Below are 21366 nucleotides of genomic sequence, written 5' to 3'. Positions count from 1 at the left end.
TGAACTTGTGTCATGAAAGAAATGCTTTGTTCGTGAACAAATGTTGTCATCGACTACATGACTACAGACGACATCGACAGTCCAGACACTTCCTCATTCTTGCCAGAGAGGGTGTTGTTTCACAAAATAATAAGGGTGGGCGAAAATGAAATGTTTTTTTTTTATTTTGATGTCTGAGTTGAAATGTTGGGTCGGTCGGGTAAGGAACTCAGGGAAAAGGAAAAAAATAGGTTAACCCTATGAGTTTCACATTCTCCCTATCCTGGACACATCTTCAAACCAAAATTGAATCCTGAACAAGTGTGCTCTTTACAAAACTTTACTTCATTCATGATGTAAATCAAAACATGGCTGCGCCATTATTAAGTCTGTTGTGTCATCGATTGTGAAACAATCTTTCCATGAAAAAATTGTATAATATCAGACCTCAGCATCATGTATGTGCACCTCCTATTTGGTTTATACACTTGGACGTTATCCTTGGAATATAGATAAGGTTCAAGGCGTTCCGTTTTTTTTGAGGACATTAACAAAAAAAATAATCACATAAAATACAGCTGAAGTATGGTAATGTTAAAATATAGTATATCGAAAGTTCAAAATTCTGTATCGTTATGTTTAGATCTGATTAGTTTTTGAACGAAATTCCTGCATATTAGTTACACGTATTTCCGTAATTTTTTAGTGTTGTTGTTCCCAATTTCCATGTTTCCAGAGTAAAACTGATGTTGCCCCTCGGGAGTCTCTTGTGCAAACTCACCGGAGGCCGTTTCCATGGTAACGGTGACATTATTCTGAAGGATGCTAAAACATTTTTAAAAAACCGTCATATCTCTGGCTCCAGAAGTGCTTTAATAATAATAAAAAAGTATATGTATAGATGTTTGGAGAGACTGGCAACTCCGATCAAAGGTCAAAGTCATAGTCAAAATTTGAGGTTATCTTAATTTGTCTGTATTTTTAGAAGACATTGTCAGAAACGTTTCCATATTACCTAACATCAGACATGGTTGTTATAGATGAAAATCAGTCAGGAAAGATCAATTTCTTTCCTTCAGTTTTTATCAACAAATCATCACAATAGTCGCCGTTAAAGATAACGTTATATTCTGCAAAGAGGTCACAATATAGGTAACGATCATATAGTCTTTCAGAAAATTATGACAAAAAACATATTGGAATTTGCTTTGAAATCACACAAATGAAATTACCAGGTCAAAAATTTGAAAGAAATTCATCAACTGATTTGATATCTTTAATTATTCTGAAATATTGTAATGTTGTATATCTTGGTGTGTGGAAGAGCTATGGGTATGATGCAGTTGTCCTTAAATTGGTTTTGAGAGACGGGCGGGCTACACGTTTGTTACGTGATCCTTTTTGTATAAGGTCAATGTCAAACCTGAGGTCGGGCGTTTCGGGGGGTTGGGGTTGGGGTTGAATCATACAGTAATATGAAAATATTTATTTAGTAGTGGCATAAAGGGCTACAGACACAATGACGAATCACAAGAACACGGACAATGAAACAACCACATCGTAAACAACTGAGATTTGCATTGCTGAGAAGATAGAAATATTGGTACCAATCATCGAAATTATTAAATCTGAAGATAAGAGTGAGTACTCAGCATCGATTGATAGTTGAGAAAAACACACCCATTTGACCCGGCACCACTCTTCCGTAAGTTAAAAGAAAATCGGGTCAAATTGACAACTTTATCCGTCGGTCCACACACATTTAGGCAACAAATCATCGGATATAATTCTGAGGGTTCTTAGTCGGGAAACGTCCATCCAGGGACAAAATCACACACCCAGCACCCAGTTTTAGAGAAAGACTACTTAACTATTAACAGACTTCATAAACACAGGCGATTTCTTGAACTAGTTGAAATACTTGTATGTCTACCACACCACAGTACATGCAGGTGTTTCCTAGGGAAATAGACAAATTAAATAAATATCCGTCAGAAACTGAGAAATAAAACTGAAACAAAACGGATGGTAAAGATCCCGCAAAAGCTTTACTGACCAAATTAATGAACGCATAAAGCCGGCTAAAGTCAGTGCAGTGCCCAACTTTATAATATTCATTTAGCCCATATGCGCAAAAACCGACAGATAAGTCCAAGTAACTTTTATTGCTCACAAACCATTGTGCCACGGCACCACATCCTCAAAATTTAAAGTGGACCGCAAACCTTAAATCACTATCAATAACTGGAGAGTTCAAATTAATCAGCCAGTATTGGTAAAAATAGATAAAAACATAATTTATAATATCTCAGAAAGACTTAGTACAGCAAGGAAAGAAATCTAATAGACAGAATTATCAAAACGATTCAAAGAATTTAAATTTGCTGGAAGGAACTAAACAAAATTGTCAATAACATGTCGTCTTATCATTAATAGAATAACTTTAATATAACCGTCTGAAATATAAAGAAACAATAATATTAAATCCACGGACACCACAAAATAAGAGCTTGTCCCAAAAAACATCAAGAAGCAACAGGGGAAGCATTGTCGACCCAAAATTCAAAATGTGATATAAGTGAAGTCATGGAATTACAGACAGTGTGAATTACATCTGACGTCATCCGTCATTGGTATGTATACTTTTATATGTAAACAGTTGTAAATCAGACACAGATACACACGTGACATTGTTACTTGGCAACAAATTATATTTTTGTGGGAGATACAGATAAGGTTAATTCTTATACGTTACCAACTTTTTACAGAGTTATTTTTTGCAATTTATTGAGTCACAAACGTGAGCTTTGTTTATGTTGTTTCACGGTATTGTTTCTGATTCGTGTGTGTAGCGACATCCATCTCAAGCACTTATCGAAACAATACTTGTCTAGGACTGTTGCAGCGAGCAGTAGCACGTCAAGCGTCTCGAGCTCACTCAACATGCGCCGGGTTCGATCGATTTGCACATTCTGGACGTAGATGGCGTTTAACGGTTTGACAACAAAGCATGGCTGCTCTCGGTCGGCTGGCTGCCGCAGATGTCCAGGAAGTGATATTTTGATCGATTGAGCAACTCATATCATGCTTTGATGGTTCTCTGTCACATGAACTAGGGAGAGATAACAACGGGGGACGTGTGTCTAAGTCGGAAAGTGAGGTGAACTGACGCCGATCTGATTTTGGTGAGTTCCCAAATCGAACAAATGGAACATCAACTTGATCATGATCAGCATATGAATGATACCGGTGCATGTGAAATGTCAACACAGCGTTGACATGTGGTATACACACATTTCCGTATTTTGCCAACGCGTATACATTGCGATAGGGAGCGCAGGACATTTTTATATTGGGCTAGTGTGTCCATTACAAGGTTTTCCTTTGCATCTGCTCGCAAGACTAGTTTGCCCACTGTGACCAATCATAGACGTTGACTGTAACTTGTAAGGAGGGGGGAGGGGTGCTACTTGTAATAAATCTGTCCTAGGGGAGGGCCATATTTTAGAGAATGGAAATTATGCGACGGTCACATTTTACTTTGACTCATTTTTTAATCTAACTAGCATTTGTGATTTTGGCATGATCACACTGCTGCCACCACAGTTCCAAATCTTACTGCTACTACATCCCACCACTGCCACCATTGTAAAGTATGTCATAACATATCAGTGAAATGATGTGAATTAACTGTTAGCTGTGGGGTGAGGAGAGGAGTGGGTTTCACATTAGCAAAGGTTGAACAGCGTGGCTATTGGGGATCTAAATGTTGATGTCGTGGATTGGAGATCTTGGCCCTTGGTCAACAACAGCTTATTCCACAGGGAGGCAGTATTACTATTAAAAATGTTTTTCATTAAAATATTTGAACAGGGGGAGAGTCATATTTTAGAGAATGGAAATTGAGGGTAGGTCAAAATTTAGGTACGCTTAAGGGAAGGTTAAAATTTAATGCCACAGATCAGATTTGATAAATTCAAAACCAATACTAAACAAAATATTCAACATTCTCTAGTACGCTTTAAGAATAACACAAGACTAACTGTGTATGTTTTTGAACATTTTACATCTAACAGGGCTGACCAGGAAAGCACAAATTCCATCACTTCCCTAAACACATCACCAACATCATGACATCGCCAGTTGTGCGCAGAGAAGCGTGCACTAAGTTTATAGAACACCTGCGTAAAGAAAACTTAACGCATATCAGAGATAAACATACGCTACGAGAAATATACAATGATGAAGTTAGATGCCCAACATGGAAAGTTTCCTTCTCAACCATGCTGAGTACGCTAAAGTTCCAAAAGAAAGCTGATGAATACAAAGGTAGCGTTACATTCACAGCATTCCAGGGGTTCCATCCATTAGCAGTGGACCAACGTTTAGCGTTGAGTGTACATAACAGGTGGCAACACGGGCAGCAACAAAATGTTCGCAATGGAGCACAATTGCGAAAACCGTTTGATACAGATGTATGGCGCTGTAAAATTTGTTCTGTGCGGTGTAATTCTAACAAATCATTTAGTCAACACATGGAAAGTAAGAAACACCGACAACAAGCACTGATCAAAATTCTGAAAGAAAATCGGTAAGTTTTACAAGTTTTTATTTTACTATTATATTTGAGAGGGCTTGAAATGCTCTTTCAACTTGTCCCATTGAGCTATACATTGTTGTCAGACAGAAGAAATTGAAAAGTTGGTCCAGAACAAAAAAATAATCCTATAATGTATATCATAAAACGTGTCCATACTACAAAATCTGATGAGGATCCAATTCCATTTGCCCGTCCATACTTGTATGTGAATTATCGGATCTGGATCAAAGCCTATTTTGGGTTGTGGTTTCACGATCACGATCACGATCACGATCAGTTAGGCCTGGTGTGGACAGGCGCATACTCAAGTAAAATAGTTTGATCCTAATCAAGATACAGGTGATGTCAGTGAACCTGCGTAATCCGAATCAAGGCTGATATGTGTGTGGACAGGTATGCTATATGCAATTCAAATCGAATCCATCTTTTCAATTTTTTAGTGCAGGCAGAAAGTGGATTTGATGCAGATTAAAGTGATCTGGATCAGATTGGATTCAGATCAGATATGGGCCAGACTATATAGACAATGCCTATGGATTAAAACATGCAGTCCAACCCACACTGTGTCAAAGGAAATGCCTCTCAGTATCTTGTCCCTCTTTCTCAACACATCTATGGTTATCCTTTTAAGGCTCTACTGATCAAATAACGCTACTGTGGGACTGAAGAATAGATAGAATAGGGGTCAGAAAGATTTTGACCTGCCAAAAAAATTTGTCATGGTAGTAAATCACATCAGATAAGGCATATACACCGTAGTAGTAAGTTATACATGATAATGTCTTTTGATTGACTGCTAAGTTTTCTTTTATTCTGTAGGACCACTCTGATTGCAGACAAGGAAGAGGTTGAGATAATACCCACTGATAGTAAAGATGGGTCTATTTACATTAATGTCAGAAAAAATGTAGAAAAATCAATCAATATTCTTGTACACAATAAAAAAAGGTATGTATCTTTAGGTATCTCAGTGTAGGTTTATATTTGTTTTCTACAGTGAGGTAATTTGATAGTTATGAATACTTAATGAGATATTTTGCATAATCAATGTGTTTGTTTTTATACAGTATCTTCAGTTGTTTTGAATTGTTAGATGTTTGCAGTTTACAATGCCGCTAGTAATATGAGTCACATGAATTGATAAGCTGTTTTACATCATTTTTGTGTTAAACAGTGCATCCAGTAGTTTGATAGTTATGAATTATTAATGAGCTGTTTTGCATAAAATCTGTATTTGTTGTAGTGCTTCCAGTGCAGTTGATGTTGTTCGCTGTGAGCTTCTGAAGCGTTCCAAAGTATTCCAACTGAGCGATAAGTACAGAATTACACAAATGATGCAAAAAGTACAGTTAAAGCCAGGTAAACATTACTTTTGTTACAATTATCTGGAAAACATTTATGAAGTTAGTTTCATGTCGTAGTGCAATATGTTGTAAATTGATCATTTTATATCTATCTCAAAAATACACATTACCGTAGTTTCAACTGTTGAATAATTTGCAAAATTGAGAAAAAATAGCTTACATGTATGTGGGAATCTATCAAAATGTTAATGTTTGTTTGGAGTTTCGAATGATGTACACCATGGCAAATGCTAGAATAACTCAAACGAATAAATGTCTTGAATATTTGCATAACTTGTGTGTTTTATATGACATACGCACACCGGCACATTTATAGATAGTTAGAGAAGCTATATACTTAACATATGAAACTCGAACAGAATGAAAATTAATAAATATAAAATCTGAACTTGTTAAACCGTTGGTTGATATTCCAGGAAGCAGCTACATAATAAACGTGACTTGTAAAGCTGGCTACTTCAGTCGATATCGTGTACCGATTGCTTTTGAGTTTGAAAGGAGTGAAACTGGGCAGTCGTTTCACATTGTACGATTTTTAACAGTCATCATGAGTAGTGACATTACAGAGTTGTTACAACCGGTCACTCCATACAAGAAACCGCCACGAGTGTCTCGTTACAAGCCGCGTGGGAATGTGGTCGAAGGTTGGCCATTACCATTGTAAGTATTAATAATACTGTAGTACATATTTCGTAAATTGTCTTCCAAATTGAATGTTCCTACCATAGCACTATACAGTTATGCACAGACATATCTAGTGGAACAGATATTTGACAAAATATACAGTCTGCAAAAAAGTACAACATGTTCATCAGTCTGTGACTGACTATGTTTCCTAATTTCTGGATTTGTACGTAGGAATCATTGACAAATTAATAAGTATTAATAATGGAATTTGTTTTTCATTTGTTTTTTGTGATTTAGTGACAAAGACCAGCTCAAGCAGCTGATGCCGCTGGACCATTATAAAGTACCCCCTAACTTACGGAAAATAAGTAACAAAGGAAATATAGATGAACTCACGTAAGTAGTAAACATAACTGTCTCTGATAATGGTAAACCGTTGTGTTTGTTAAAGAGTGGTAAGCAGATAACATGTACCTGAGTTGCTTACTTGCTTCGTTTGAGTGAAAGTACACACCAGGAGTACAGATATCAGTGTAAAATTTTACCTATACTGGTAATTCCCATCCCTATCTCCCAATATGGGAGTTTCTAAACCTTATGAAAAATGCTGAAAATTGACAAATTCATTTCAGACCTTTTTCCTCTATCAATGACTTAGTAGCTTCCCTTATGACCATTTTGGGATGTAGCTTATTCTAAAGAAGCCACTGGCTACTTTAAAATAATGGCAGTCAAATGTGAAAATTTATGGATGGTAATGTGTACTGAGGAGACCCATGGATATGCCTGCTGATGGAACAATGCAATTACCCGGTAGTAGTTGAAACAAAGAATCTTCTTCCATTTACAGTCCTTACCTTGAAAAAGCCTTGTGTGTACGGAATTACCGGGACAAGTTTGCCAAGCTACTACACATTGAAGAGATCCAAATGGAAGTAGATATAAGACGTTATGATATGAATGGTGTTACTATGGAGAAAGTAGGAAGGCATCTTAAACTCGAGGTAAGGCATTATAGAAGGCACAATAATGGCAAAGTACTGTGTGTGTGTGTGTGTGTGTGTGTGCATTCGTGCGTGCAGGTAAAAATTGGATGTATGGATCATGTATGTCTGGTGTGTATGTGTGTATGTATGTATGTATGTATGTGTGTGTGTGTGTGCGTGCGTGCGTGCGTGCGTGCGTGCGTGCGTGCGTCTGTCTGTCTGTCTGTATGTATGAATGTATGTATGTATGTATGTATGTATGTATGTATGTATGTATGCACATACTTATATATGATTTGTAAATGCCTGCACATGATTAACATAATTGTTTTTTCTTTTGTCTTTAAAGGTACCAGGTTTAGCAGAGAACAGGCCATCAGTGCTGAAAGGAGACACAATATTTGTACAAGTGAGAACTGGAGATGGTCCTAATGATGTAGAAAATAACCTTTACAAAGGATATGTTCATTTCATTGAAATGCAACATGTACTTATAGGTTTCAGTAACCAGTAAGTGTGTCTACCATTGTCACTTCACTACTGCCAAATAGTTGTTATGTATAAATTACTGTTCAGACACTTAATCTGCTAAAGCTACATTGGACATGTACCACTCTAACTCCAATGGAAGCAGGATTATTGTGACTAACACTTCAAACTGTCAATAAGATTTGATTGTAATGGTTAGTTTTGACAGGAAATATACAAATTGGTTTGTGAGTATTCAGTGTTTGTGCCAGACTGAAAGATCAGCTGTTGTGGTGGTGGTGGTGGTGGTCTGTAACAGTGTAAGATATGACATTCATGGCTTGCTATCAGCTATATCACTCACAGTTTGGAAGCTTGCTAGAGCTGAACAACAGTGGCTTAGAAGCCTGATAGGACTGAATAGCATACTGTATCTTACAGTCCACAGTTATGGGTGTTCTTCTTATCCCTTATTCCACAAAGGTGAAGAGATGATAAGCCCCCTCCCCCATTACAGTCTATGCTTGGGCCTGCATATTTGACTATTTGACATGTTTGTCAATGAGTTGTTGTTTTTTTTTGTCCATTTGTTTGTGTGGCTGTGTCTGTGTCTGTGTCTGTGTCTGTCTGTCTGTCTGTCTGTCTGTCTGTCTGTCTGTCTGTCTGTCTCTATCTGTCTGTCTGTCTGTGTGTCTGTGTCTGTGTCTGTGTCTGTTATAATTTTAAAGCGATTTAGACAATTCTTAAATCCATTGTTCATACTTACAAATTCTTGGAAGTGGTATCATGACAAATATACACTTTAATCCCAGAACATTTTTTCCATTTCTTGTGCAATACAGATTGTTGGATACATTCATAAAGGGTATGAAATTTGATGTTCAATTCACCTTCAATCGGTTACCATTACGATTACAACACAGAGCCGTGGAAGATGTTGCAGAGGAGGAACTTGATTTTCAGAATGTCTTGTTCCCCCAACAACATACAATCTGCACAAAACCATTGCTCAGACAACTCTCAGCTGATATTATGTGAGTTGAAACAACAGTTTAGTACTATGGAAATCAAACTATCGGCAAGTAAGATAGACAGAAACTATAAAAATGATACTACTATGGAAATCAAACTATCGGCAACTACGATAGACAGAAACAATAAAAATGATACTACTATAGAAATCAAACCAGCAACTAAGATAAACAGAAGCAAAACTATTGTTGCATGTTGTTGATACAAGCTATAAATGCACATTGATGTAATTATGCTCACATGAGGGTTGCTTATTTGATAGTAAGTGTTCAAGTCACAAGTGTCTGCACATTCAACCTCATTCAGTGTTTACATGATCACAGAGTGATTCTATCCACATAACCAAGACACTGCTATTATCCACACATGCAACAATGATAGTTTTAGTTTGTGTTTATTTTAGTTTATCAATAGTTGACTTTCCGTAGTAGTAGTAGTAGTAGTAGTAATTTGATGCCATGCATAGAAAATGTACAGTTTAGATTAGATAATACCATCTAGTGATATTTTCCGTCATTCATTCAATGAAGTAAAATACGCTTGACATATTTCATCAATCCATGTCGTCAGGAAATGAATATTAAAATGACTACTACATCATTTTGTTAATCAGTACAAACCATTCTTATGTTTAGTAATGAAAATTTCTGCTCACAAAGTCAAAAAAATTCCTGGAAGCAAATCTCAAATTTTCACCAATGTCTCGTCAGCATTGCCAGGGGTGTAGTACAATGGGTTATTGTCACATTTCTCGGAGTATACCCCTGACAATGCTGATGAGATGTTGATTTGGGATTTGCTTCCAAGAATTCTGTGAGTAGAAATAAGTATGAACCCCCATTCTTATGTTTTTTTCTACAAATCTTAACTCAACAGCATACATGACCGTAAGTTACAAAGTAACACTGAACAAGTGGCAGCAGTGAAGCACATCTTGGCAGGCACCTCTAGGCCAGCACCATATTTACTCTTTGGACCCCCTGGCACAGGAAAAACTGTCACAATGGTAGAATCTATCAAACAGGTATGCTTATATTTGAATTTGGTAATAACCGTTTAATAAGGGTTCACCTGGTACTGAGAATCTGTAATCCTGTGTAGGACTCTGTAATGCACAGGACTAAGTGTGAGTGTCTACTGAATACTTCATACAGTATGTGTCTTATGCAAATTAGGTCACTTTGTCAATTTTTTTTACACAGACGTCCAAACTAGAAGGGATTGGGCACCATAATGTCAATGTCTTTTATTTGCTGGTGTTTTTTTTTGTCATCCAATTCTTCAACACTGATCAATGTGAAACTTCTGACACTGGGTGGTTTGTGACAAATAATTCCCCCTATAAGTATAGCAGAGTCAGCTGAGCTAAGCGTTAACATTCAAACTATGAAAGTCTTCTTTGGAGACACAATTTGACCAATTACTGTAATATGTCTTAAGCCTTTCAGTCATTGCAAATGTTGGTTATACTTTGTGAAGGAATTATTTTGTGTATGGTTGAGTACTTTCAAGTTTGTGGACAATGGTTTAACATGATTTGGTGGCCATCTTGGATTTTCATCTTGGAAATTTGCAGATTATGACCCAACCTGACCTGACCTGACCTGACCCAATCTGACCTGACCCACTACCTTATTTAAATATTAATAATTTCAAACAATCTCTTTCTTTTAACTTTTAATTCATAATTCTACTAGGTATACAAGCATTTACCTGGCAGTTTTATCTTAGCCTGTGCCCCATCTAACAGTGCAGCAGATTTGATAGCACACAGACTACTTAAGAACTCACCCATTGCCAACTCTACCATTTTAAGACTATGTGCAATGTCTAGAAGCTATACGTCAGTAGACGCGTATCTAAAGGTAAGTTTGTATCTTAGTTCTATGACACTTTTGCCATGGTTTCAATCCCAAATTTTTTTTCATCTGAGCGTTAATCTTATCAGTGAAGCCACATACATTACATGGGGTCATTCTTTTGTTCTGAATCAACTTTTTCTGTCGCTCTGCCAGAAATCTGTTTTTCACACCTAAATCTTAATCGTTAAACGCCTAACAAAAAAAATGTGTTGTTTCGAATATGCTCAATTTTAGAATAGGTGGGTTAAGGTAGATTTTTAAAAAAAAATATTTTTTTTTTCTTCATATGTGTGTCTTATTCAGGTAGTTATGTATTCTGTTGTTTTCCATATGGTCTCTGTGAAGTCTCGCAAGAAATAGTGGATGTGGAAACTGACATCAACTTATAAAGACAGATGTACAGCCATTACAGATTGGAAAAACAGTTTAATATTGTCTTTTTAAGTTGATGTCAGTTTCTGCATCCACTGTTTCTTGCGAGATATCACAATTTTTGTGTTTTATTATTTTTTTTCTCGAATACGTAAAAAAAATTGTTTGTAGGTTCGACAGTGAAAAAATAGTGGGGTTGGGTAACAGGAACCAAAAAATGTCTTTTTCAGGTGTAATCAAAAGTGGGCGTAACTAATAAATCGTGACTGCTGATTCTATATTATCAATTCACTCAAAGACCATAGCTAGAGCTATTTGTATTTTATATCACTGAAAAAATCCATTCGCTTGTTCCATATGACATGTAAAGTATACCCATTGTCTTGATGTCATGGTTACTGCACAATATCCAAACACTCTTGTGGTCTTGCTTTGTAGGAGAAAAAAGTATGCAATTACAATGATGACAAGGAGGTTGTATTACCATCAAAAGAAGAAATTATGAAAACAAGGATTGTAGTAGCTACACTGGTTACAGCTGGAAGGTAAGAACTGATAGAATTATAGTAGCTAAACTGGTTACAGCTGGAAGGTAAGAACTGATTGAATTATAGTAGCTACACTGGTTACAGCTGGAAGGTAAGAAATGATAGAATTATAGTAGCTAAACTGGTTACAGCTGGAAGGTAAGAACTGATAGAATTATAGTAGCTACACTGGTTACTCCTGGAAGGTAAGAAATGATAGAATTATAGTAGCTAAACTGGTTACAGCTGGAAGGTAAGAACTGATAGAATTATAGTAGCTACACTGGTTACAGCTGGAAGGTAAGAAATGATAGAATTATAGTAGCTACACTGGTTACAGCTGGAAGGTAAGAAATGATAGAATTATAGTAACTAAACTGGTTACAGCTGGAAGGTAAGAAATGATAGAATTATAGTGGTTAAACTGGTTACAGCTGGAAGGTAAGAACTGATAGAATTATAGTGGTTAAACTGGTTACAGCTGGAAGGTAAGAACTGATAGAATTATAGTAGCTAAACTGGTTACAGCTGGAAGGTAAGAAATGATAGAATTATAGTAGCTAAACTGGTTACAGCTGGAAGGTAAGAAATGATAGAATTATAGTGGTTAAACTGGTTACAGCTGGAAGGTAAGAAATGATAGAATTATAGTAGCTAAACTGGTTACAGCTGGAAGGTAAGAACTGATAGAATTATAGTAGCTAAACTGGTTACAGCTGGAAGGTAAGAAATGATAGAATTATAGTGGTTAAACTGGTTACAGCTGGAAGGTAAGAAATGATAGAATTATAGTAGCTAAACTGGTTACAGCTGGAAGGTAAGAAATGATAGAATTATAGTAGCTACACTGGTTACAGCTGGAAGGTAAGAAATGATAGAATTATAGTAGCTACACTGGTTACAGCTGGAAGGTAAGAAATGATAGAATTATAGTAGCTACACTGGTTACAGCTGGAAGGTAAGAAATGATAGAATTATAGTAACTAAACTGGTTACAGCTGGAAGGTAAGAAATGATAGAATTATAGTGGTTAAACTGGTTACAGCTGGAAGGTAAGAACTGATAGAATTATAGTGGTTAAACTGGTTACAGGTGGAAGGTAAGAAATGATAGAATTATAGTAGCTAAACTGGTTACAGGTGGAAGGTAAGAACTGTTTACAATTCACGACCATGTGGAAGCATTTGGAGGGAATGAAAACTTTAATACATGCCTCAATATACATATGTACAATCATGCCTTTCTTTCACTCAGCATGTAATGTAAATATCACAACCCTAGTATTGGGATTTGTATTTTGGATTTAGACATCACCCACCCTGCTCATGTTCACCAGATTACCGTCAGATCCATAGGCGCAAATGTAACTCTTGAGGGCGCTATTTAATCAAAAATGCCTTGGGTCTACAAAATCATGATTGGGACATAAAGGATTTGGCTGTCTACAGATGGACAGACAGGTGGACACGGGTCATTCTGCTAGCCTCCACTGGAGCGTGTCCATTTGGACCTAAAATAAAAGTATGGAAACAACAAATATCCATGCTGCTCCATCCTTTCTTGAGTTTTTTATTTTAGATATTAATCTTTATATGTGTGTCTTTCAGACTTGTTTCAGCTGATCTACCACGCGACCATTTCACCCACTTATTCATAGATGAGGCTGGATATGCCGTAGAACCAGAGAGTGTCATATCGGTAGCAGGACTATTGGATCCTAACAATGCTAAGGGTGGTCAACTGGTACTGGCTGGAGATCCTAAACAACTTGGTCCTGTCTTGAGATCTCCACTTGCCATCAAATATGGACTTGGTAAATGATACCATATATTATTTTGTCATCTGTCTGAACCAGTTTAAACCAGTATGAACCGGTCTGAACAACTTTAAAGCAGGTTGAACCAGTTTGAACTAGTTTGAACAGTTTCAAAATCATGTTTGTCCAAAGATATCAAATGTGTCACCTACATTTCTATATATTTTCTAAGAGTTTACTTTCAGAATTGACTATTTTTTTTAAAAAAAAACCCAGCAAATTTTAAAGTTTGTTTTCTCAATGCCATTATCAATATGAAAGAATTTACATAAACTTAGGAAAATTTTGGTTTGATACAAAAATGGTGTTGTTCCAAAGTTGTTTGATTAAGATTTTCAAAACAGCATTGTCTTGCTTAGTGGAAACTGCATGGCAAGCATTTTATGTCAAAGTTTGAACATTGTGAAAACTAGATTATGGTTAAAAATCTCCCAAAACGCATTTTTTGTAAACCTCCTAAACTCACAGTTTGAAAACAAACAGATAACACCACATCCTTGTTTTACAGAAAAGTCAATTCTTGAACGTTTCATGGATGACTGTAGTGTTTATCAGCGAGAACCAAACAAACCCTATAATGTGAATATATTGACAAAGTTAGTCAGAAACTATCGATCTCATCCAGAAATCTTGAGGCTGCCGAATCAAATGTTCTACGAGAATGAGTTACAAGTGCATGCTGACGAAATCTTACGAAATTGTTTCTGTCAGTGGAGTTTACTACCAAGGAAGGTAAGACGATTTTTTGATGGGAATAACTTTTATGATAACAATATTCATCATGAGTTTGTTATTAGGTGTGAAAAATTTCATCTCGAGTACGAATGACTTCAAATTTGATTTCATCAGATTTTATGGAAAATGGCACTTGCATACACTATGTGTTCCTGATAGACTTTAGACTGACTGGGGTATGTTGATAGTTCCACAGCAATGTGATAGCAAGCATGCACTATACGTCTCTCATGCTGTCCCAATTAAAGACATTTTATCTGTTAATTAGTGGTCAATATTATTCGGAGGTGGTGTGTATAGTGACAAGTTTTAAATATTGAGCAAATGCTTGATTTTGAATCTGTCGCCATAACGTTAAAACTGAACTAGTTATAACTGGAGTATCATTTTTCGATCAGACAACCAGGATATATTCACTGACAAATGTTAAAATACCAATAATTAGACACTGTACATGTTAATCAGGTGTTCATATTATCTGTAAACAGTACAGAAACAGGTTGAAATTATGATCACTATAACACGTTGAGGGCGCTGATTTTTAGGGGCAGACCCAAAAATCAATTTGACTTGATTTATCGTGTACACAGCTACAAAAAATAAGTTTACCCACAGATGATGCAATACTTTTCTGGATGTATGATATTACAAGTTAGTTATTGTACCTAACAAAACATTTTTGAAAAAACTTGCACCTAGTGCAGCTTTAAAAGAATACCCACAACACCAAATTGTTCAGTAAACTATTCACCTTACCACTTCAATAAAACTGACTGTTGGATGGATTCATACAGCACTTACTTTAACTTTTGACACATTTTATACAGCAGACTACAGGAAAGTGCAGTACAGATAATTTCATTCTGTTTTTTTATGACATTGTGATCCAGATAGGCTGACCTATGTTATACCCAGAAGTGATCAATGCATGCTAATCAAGTGTTTACCCAAAGTGCTTTATAGCATCGAATTAAACTTTTTGTTCCAAACTCAAACTTGAAAATTTTACCTGAAATTTTTGACTGCATATTTCAGTCTTTGTCAACAAAAAAAGGAAGATGATATTTGTCAATTTTGATGCCATAATTCAGTGTTTGATACTTAGAAACTAAGACTCAAACCATTCTTCTTTCAGAACTTCCCAATCATTTTCCATGGTGTGGAAGGTTTGGATCGTAGGGAAGGTCAGAGTCCGTCGTTCTTCAACATTGAGGAAGTTGAGATTGTGTGGGAATATGTCAAAGAATTGATGGAGAAGAGAGAAGGTATGAAGATCACTCAGGACCATATCGGCATCATCTCACCTTACAGAAGACAGGTTTGTTATTGTTTAGTATGATAGCAAATCAATAAACCAACTTAGGCTTAAAAAAATAATAGTTTGGTTCCGGTGACCCGACCCCACCTAGCTTTTCACTGCCGACCCTAAAGTTTTTTTTAAGTATTCGAGAAAAAAAATAGTAAAATCGCAAAAATTGGGAATTGTCACAAGAAATAGTGGATGCGGAAACTGGCATCAACTTAAAAAGACAATATAAAACTGTTCTTCCAATCTGTAATGGCTGTACATCTGATAGGAAGAAATAAATAACACAGAGACCATTTGGAAAACAATGAAAAACCTGAACTAGAGACTCACACATGAAAATGAAATGAAATAAAATAAATTTAAAAAACTACCTACCCCACATATTCTAAAATTGAGCGTAACTGGAACCACACAATTTTTTTATTAGGCCTAACAGGAAACCAAAAAAAAAGTCACATAAGAAGTAAGGGAAATTTAACTGTGCTTGACTTGGACCAAAAAATCATTGCGTATAATCATATTGTAAGATTCTTTATTCTTTATTTACACCAGTAGTTGAGATCAGGGGCGCATTCCATTTGCACAATGATAATCATGATTTATCGATCACAATCATGATATCATGTTTGATAAATACCAATCACAATTATGATTGGTAATCATAGTAATCATGCCCCAAACCATGATTGACATGATTCCAAGATAGCGGACAGTGTAATATTATAAGCGTACCGTGCGTGCTTGGCTGACGGCAAGTTAGAAATGATGGAAAATATTACGTAAATAAATTGTGTTCGGTGAGATTGGTAATTTGTTATCATTGTAATCATTGTAAAATCATTTAATATATAGGAATTGCATGAAACGTTTTGAAATGTTTACATGTAAGAAATCATGATGATCATGATTGAGTGTTCTGTTTACAACCTTGTTTCGATAAATGACGTCAAATTAATTACAATTATGATTGGACAAATCGAACACTCCTCAGGTTTATATGAAAACAATGACCTAGTTAAGGGGTCTTCAAGTTTGACACCTTTAAGTTACTGAATGATTTCAAGCAATAGGTTTAGAATATCAGAATATCAAGACATTGAAGAGAAAATGTTGTAAACTAGAGTTTATATTAATAACAATATAGTAAGTAAGGCATATTTTAGCAAATCAATCCTCCAGACGTGTAATGCAGATGATCTGAGATCACATAAACTACTTGAGTTTGTATAGATGTAGCATTATTTTTTGACGTGGCATTTTTGATCTGTTTTCGGTTGACTATCCTCACCAGAATGACAAATTCCATAATTACAGCTGACCACTAGGTGGCAGTATGATCTGTCTTGGTCGACAATCCTCATTTAAGGTTGACAAATTCCATAGTCACAGCTGACCACTAGGTGGCAGTATGATCTGTCTTGGTTGACGATCCTCATCAGAATGACAAATTTCATAGTTACAGCTGACCACTAGGTGGTGGTATAATCTGTCTTGGTCGACGGTCCTCATTAGATTGACAAATTCCATAGTTACAGCTGACCACTAGGTGGCAGTATAATCTGTCTTGGTAGACGATCCTCATCAGAATGACAAATTCCATGTAGTTGCAGCTAGTCACTTGATCTACCAAGTTGATGAACATTTTTGATCTTCAATCTTATCATTTTTTTAAGTTATTGGTACGATTTGATGCTACAGGTTCAAAAGATCAAGAATGTGATGAGAAAAAAGAACTTGACAAATATCAAAGTTGGGTCAGTTGAAGAATTCCAGGGAGAAGAAAGATTCATCATTATAATCTCTACTGTACGTAGTACTAGTGAAGAGAACCTACGGATGGATATTGATTACAAACTGGGTTTCCTTAAGAATCCTAAGGTTAGTCCAGATGTGGGAAGCTTAGTCCAAATGTGGGAATTTTTACATCCTTTTGTGATAACTTCATGATGATTGAAAGGTGATATAGTGACCATGTTGATACAACAACATCTTGTGTTTCACTGAATTCAAATCACACATACAGTAATATTGGTGTGTGAGTGTGTGTGCGCACATGTGCGTGAGTACATGTATGTGCATGCATATATATATGTGTGTGTTGATGTGAGCAGTATTGGATGCATGCATGTGTCAGTACGTGTTTGGTATACTATGTGTTTGTATATTGCAGTGGTTTTGGTACAGTGTATATGCATGCATGTCTGTACCAGTGTTGCTGTCTTATTAATGAAGTGTATCAAGTTTGCAGTTACAGTTTGCAGTCTACAACAGTGTCCTGTTGAAATGATATTTAGATATTAGCCTTGACAAACTTCTGAACAGCTACAAGAAAGAATTGCCAACAGAGATATAATTATAGTTTATACCCCAATATGAAAGAATCAGAATTATATCAGTTATCTTGTTAAATTTCAGCGTTTCAACGTTGCCATTACCCGGACCAAAGCTTTACTCATCGTCATTGGCAACCCATTCATGTTACAAAAGGATCCACACTGGAATCAGTAAGTTAACAAAATGATCGCTGAAAAAAACCCAATTCTTTCATTACAAGATCTGATAAAATACTTAAAGTAATGGTTGTTAGTAATGTCAGGAAGTGGAGTACATTTGACAGGGGGTGCCCTCTCTAGGTCATCTATAGTCTGTAATAGTCACATATTTTCATGTCCAGGAGACAATTAACCATGAGTGAACATGTTGTGACCTTACCCAGGCAGGCATACGGGGTAAACAGGTAAACTGTCAACTCATGACACTGGTGAATGACTGCATGCAGAAGTTGGTCATGACTTGCGAAAGGACATAAATAATGGCAGTCATGTCATGTCATACCATTGACATACTTACTTTGTATGTGTATATAGTTTTGATAGTATACTTCCGTTTTCAACTTGTTTCATCAAATGAATTCAAAGGATATATTTACATTTGACTATGTCATGTGAAAGTACAAAACCACCATAGGCATAGTGGTACGAATAATTACTTTATTTTGTATCATGTGACACAAAATCTGACAGCTAGGTCATAGGTCAAAGATCACAAATAGTTCCTTATTTGGTGAGTGTATGGCTTGTCAAGGTTTGTTTACATCCTGACAAATGTTGTAATTCAATTTGTTGAATGTGCCTGTGTCAGACCATGATTCTCATATTATGAGAGATTTCTGATTTGAATGCATTTTTGCATGGTGTCAAAGTTCAAGATATAACCCCAGGCATCCAGCGTCATGCTGGTGAGCCATTTTGTCTGCTAAAACATGCCCATATTTTGGTGGCAGGGTGCACTCTGGAGGCCTATCTCCATAATTATTAATGTGTATGTCTTCTTTTCCATCAGCCTTCTACAATATTGTCATGCTAGGAATGCGTACAGAGGATGTGACTATAAAGAAGATGATGATGACGAAGTTGAAGATCTGATACAGAGATTTGCTGCTGTTAATATAAGTCCTGATGCAAAAGGTATGTATACAAGTGTGATATACACATGACATTAAACATGTGAATAGTCATGATTGATACTTTGATCAATGACCAACAGACAACCATATTTGTCTGAAAACTACAAGTATAGTATTTTTTGAAGTTTGAGTCTTTGATGGAGATGTAAATTTGTTGGATTATCCTTCTAAGGCATATATTTGAAATAAATCTTTGCTTATGAAAGGTGTTTTTTTTGAAATATTAAATTCCTTGTCAAATGAGCAAATTGAGCAAATTCTGCGCTCATGGAGGAGGAATTTTCAAATTCTGTTTTTTTCCTGGACGTTTACCAAGTTTCGAATCAGTTGAGCTCACGATCACGTGACAGGAGTGAGAAGTAAATTCTATGACCATTTGGGGCGCTGTTCAATCAGTGTACTCCACAGTGTCTAGTCTCAGTTACCCAGACTCTCACCACTGGGGGCTCTTCTACAAGACCACCCAGACAAGAGTCTTGGGGAACCACATTTCAACTACCCCGTGCTGTGGTTACACAGTAATTTCCTCCAAGTCTTAAAAAATGGGCTTACGAGACCTGTTTGTTGTAATTTAGATGTAATTTAGATGTTTGAGAAGTGATAACTTCTTGCAAAAGTACCTAAATCATTTAGCCTACAATGTTGGACGTGAAGTATTCCCAGCTTGCACTGCTTTGATTGGTACTTCCTGCACGGGATAGTTGGAATCTCGTCTCCCTAGACTCTCGCCTGGGTGGTCTGATAGAAGAGCCCCCAGCAGTGAGAGTCTGGGTAACTGAGACTATCCACAGTGCGTCTCAGTCTTCCGTATTTGTATTCCGGAGTGATTCGATTGAGTTTAACTCTATGTATTTCTCTGTAATTAGATATTTGGTATTAATTAAAGAAATAATTAAAACAAGAACTTGATGGATCTTTTTGATATTGTCTTTATTCATGTTATTCAATCGTTAATAGACACCAGAATTGTTGCCTCATGCCCTTGGTCAAAGTGCTCATTTTATATAACAGTTACAGAAACTGAGGACCCACTAAAATCATACAAAGCATTATCTCCCAACTGGTGATTTCGTTGATCAAATTTTACCCATATTTATTATTTTAAAATAATACATAAAAACTGTAGTTGCCATGGCTAAAATTTGCTTAAGTATTTTTGAAGTAATCCTCTTGTGTTTTGTTTTTATCTGTGTATTATAGATGAAGGATGGGAAGTGGTTGATGAAAGTATGGTGGCACAGTATAATGATCCAGAATGGAGAGGAGAAGACTAATCCCCCCAAAAAATCCCAGACATAAACATGGCAAACAATTTTTACGTCACGCACAATGCCACAATTTTGGACCAAAACAGTAATTTTTAATACTTCAATTATACACAGTAATGATATTGCCATGGTAACATTACCACTTTACTGCATGTACTTCATTTCATAGTGGTATGAATCTCAAAAGGGGCAATGTGATTAACTCGGCTGAACATTTTCTCGAGTTTTGTTTCAAATTCCGTCAGGACTATATGTGAAATGCTCTGAAGGAGGACTGGTTGATCATTGGTGGACATCTCTCGGAGTCATTTTGTAGCTTTGTCAACTGAGCTGTTCTGTGAGAACAGAAAAATTTACCATAGCTGACAAGAATGGCCTGACAGTGCATATAACACCTATACAAATGATGTGAGATGATGTGGTTAAAAACTCACAATTTCTAAAGAACTTGAAATAATATGAAAGTGGTATGGTTTTATCCATAATTCATCTTGTGTTGCATTCAATATTATTTGTAGTGACTTGATGGATTTTAAAAAATATTTTGGAATAAAAATTAATTGGAAATTGTGAGAATTGTTACTAATATTGCCCCTTTTAAAACCTGATGATAGTAGTCACCAGTACTAATAGCAGTAGAGAAATAAACATGTTAATGAAGTAAACTTGTAGAGTTTTATACTTTGTAGTTTGTTTACTTAGAGAGGAAAGTTAGACATTTAGAGGTTAGAATAGGGGGGGTGGGGAGGGGGGGAGCTTGCCCTAGGAGGAGGAGGGGACAAATAAATAATCAATTCATAGCCAATGATCCTATATCAATGTATTGTCATAGAGTGGTCATCATACTTACTACTCATGTAAGGTCAAAGGTCAAGCACATAATAAATAACAATATTACATTCCAAATGCAAATATATGTAAATGACAAACTGGAAATTAAGGGGAGGGGAATAGA

The 21366-nt window shown here is 36.2% G+C and overlaps 1 protein-coding gene across 1 annotated transcript; it reads left to right on the top strand.

Annotated features, from left to right (window-relative positions):
- Nucleotides 1-3030: 3030 nt before the first annotated feature.
- LOC144438301 (putative helicase MOV-10) lies at nt 3031-21123 on the top strand. Its single transcript, XM_078127365.1, is given in 19 exon segments — nt 3031-3164; nt 4056-4570; nt 5399-5527; nt 5823-5938; nt 6360-6603; nt 6868-6966; nt 7421-7574; nt 7906-8066; nt 8867-9079; nt 9933-10080; nt 10754-10921; nt 11729-11835; nt 13425-13630; nt 14142-14365; nt 15504-15686; nt 17376-17555; nt 18093-18181; nt 19020-19144; nt 20344-21123. Coding segments are annotated over 18 exon segments (3081 nt in total). The 5' UTR covers nt 3031-3164; nt 4056-4109; the 3' UTR covers nt 20418-21123.
- Nucleotides 21124-21366: the final 243 nt, after the last annotated feature.

Source organism: Glandiceps talaboti, chromosome 1, assembly GCF_964340395.1.
Source record: "Glandiceps talaboti chromosome 1, keGlaTala1.1, whole genome shotgun sequence".
NCBI classification, from domain to species: Eukaryota; Metazoa; Hemichordata; class Enteropneusta; family Spengelidae; genus Glandiceps; species Glandiceps talaboti.
The sequence above is the reverse complement of the archived record's forward strand: the minus strand, read 5'-3'. Positions and strand labels throughout refer to the sequence as shown.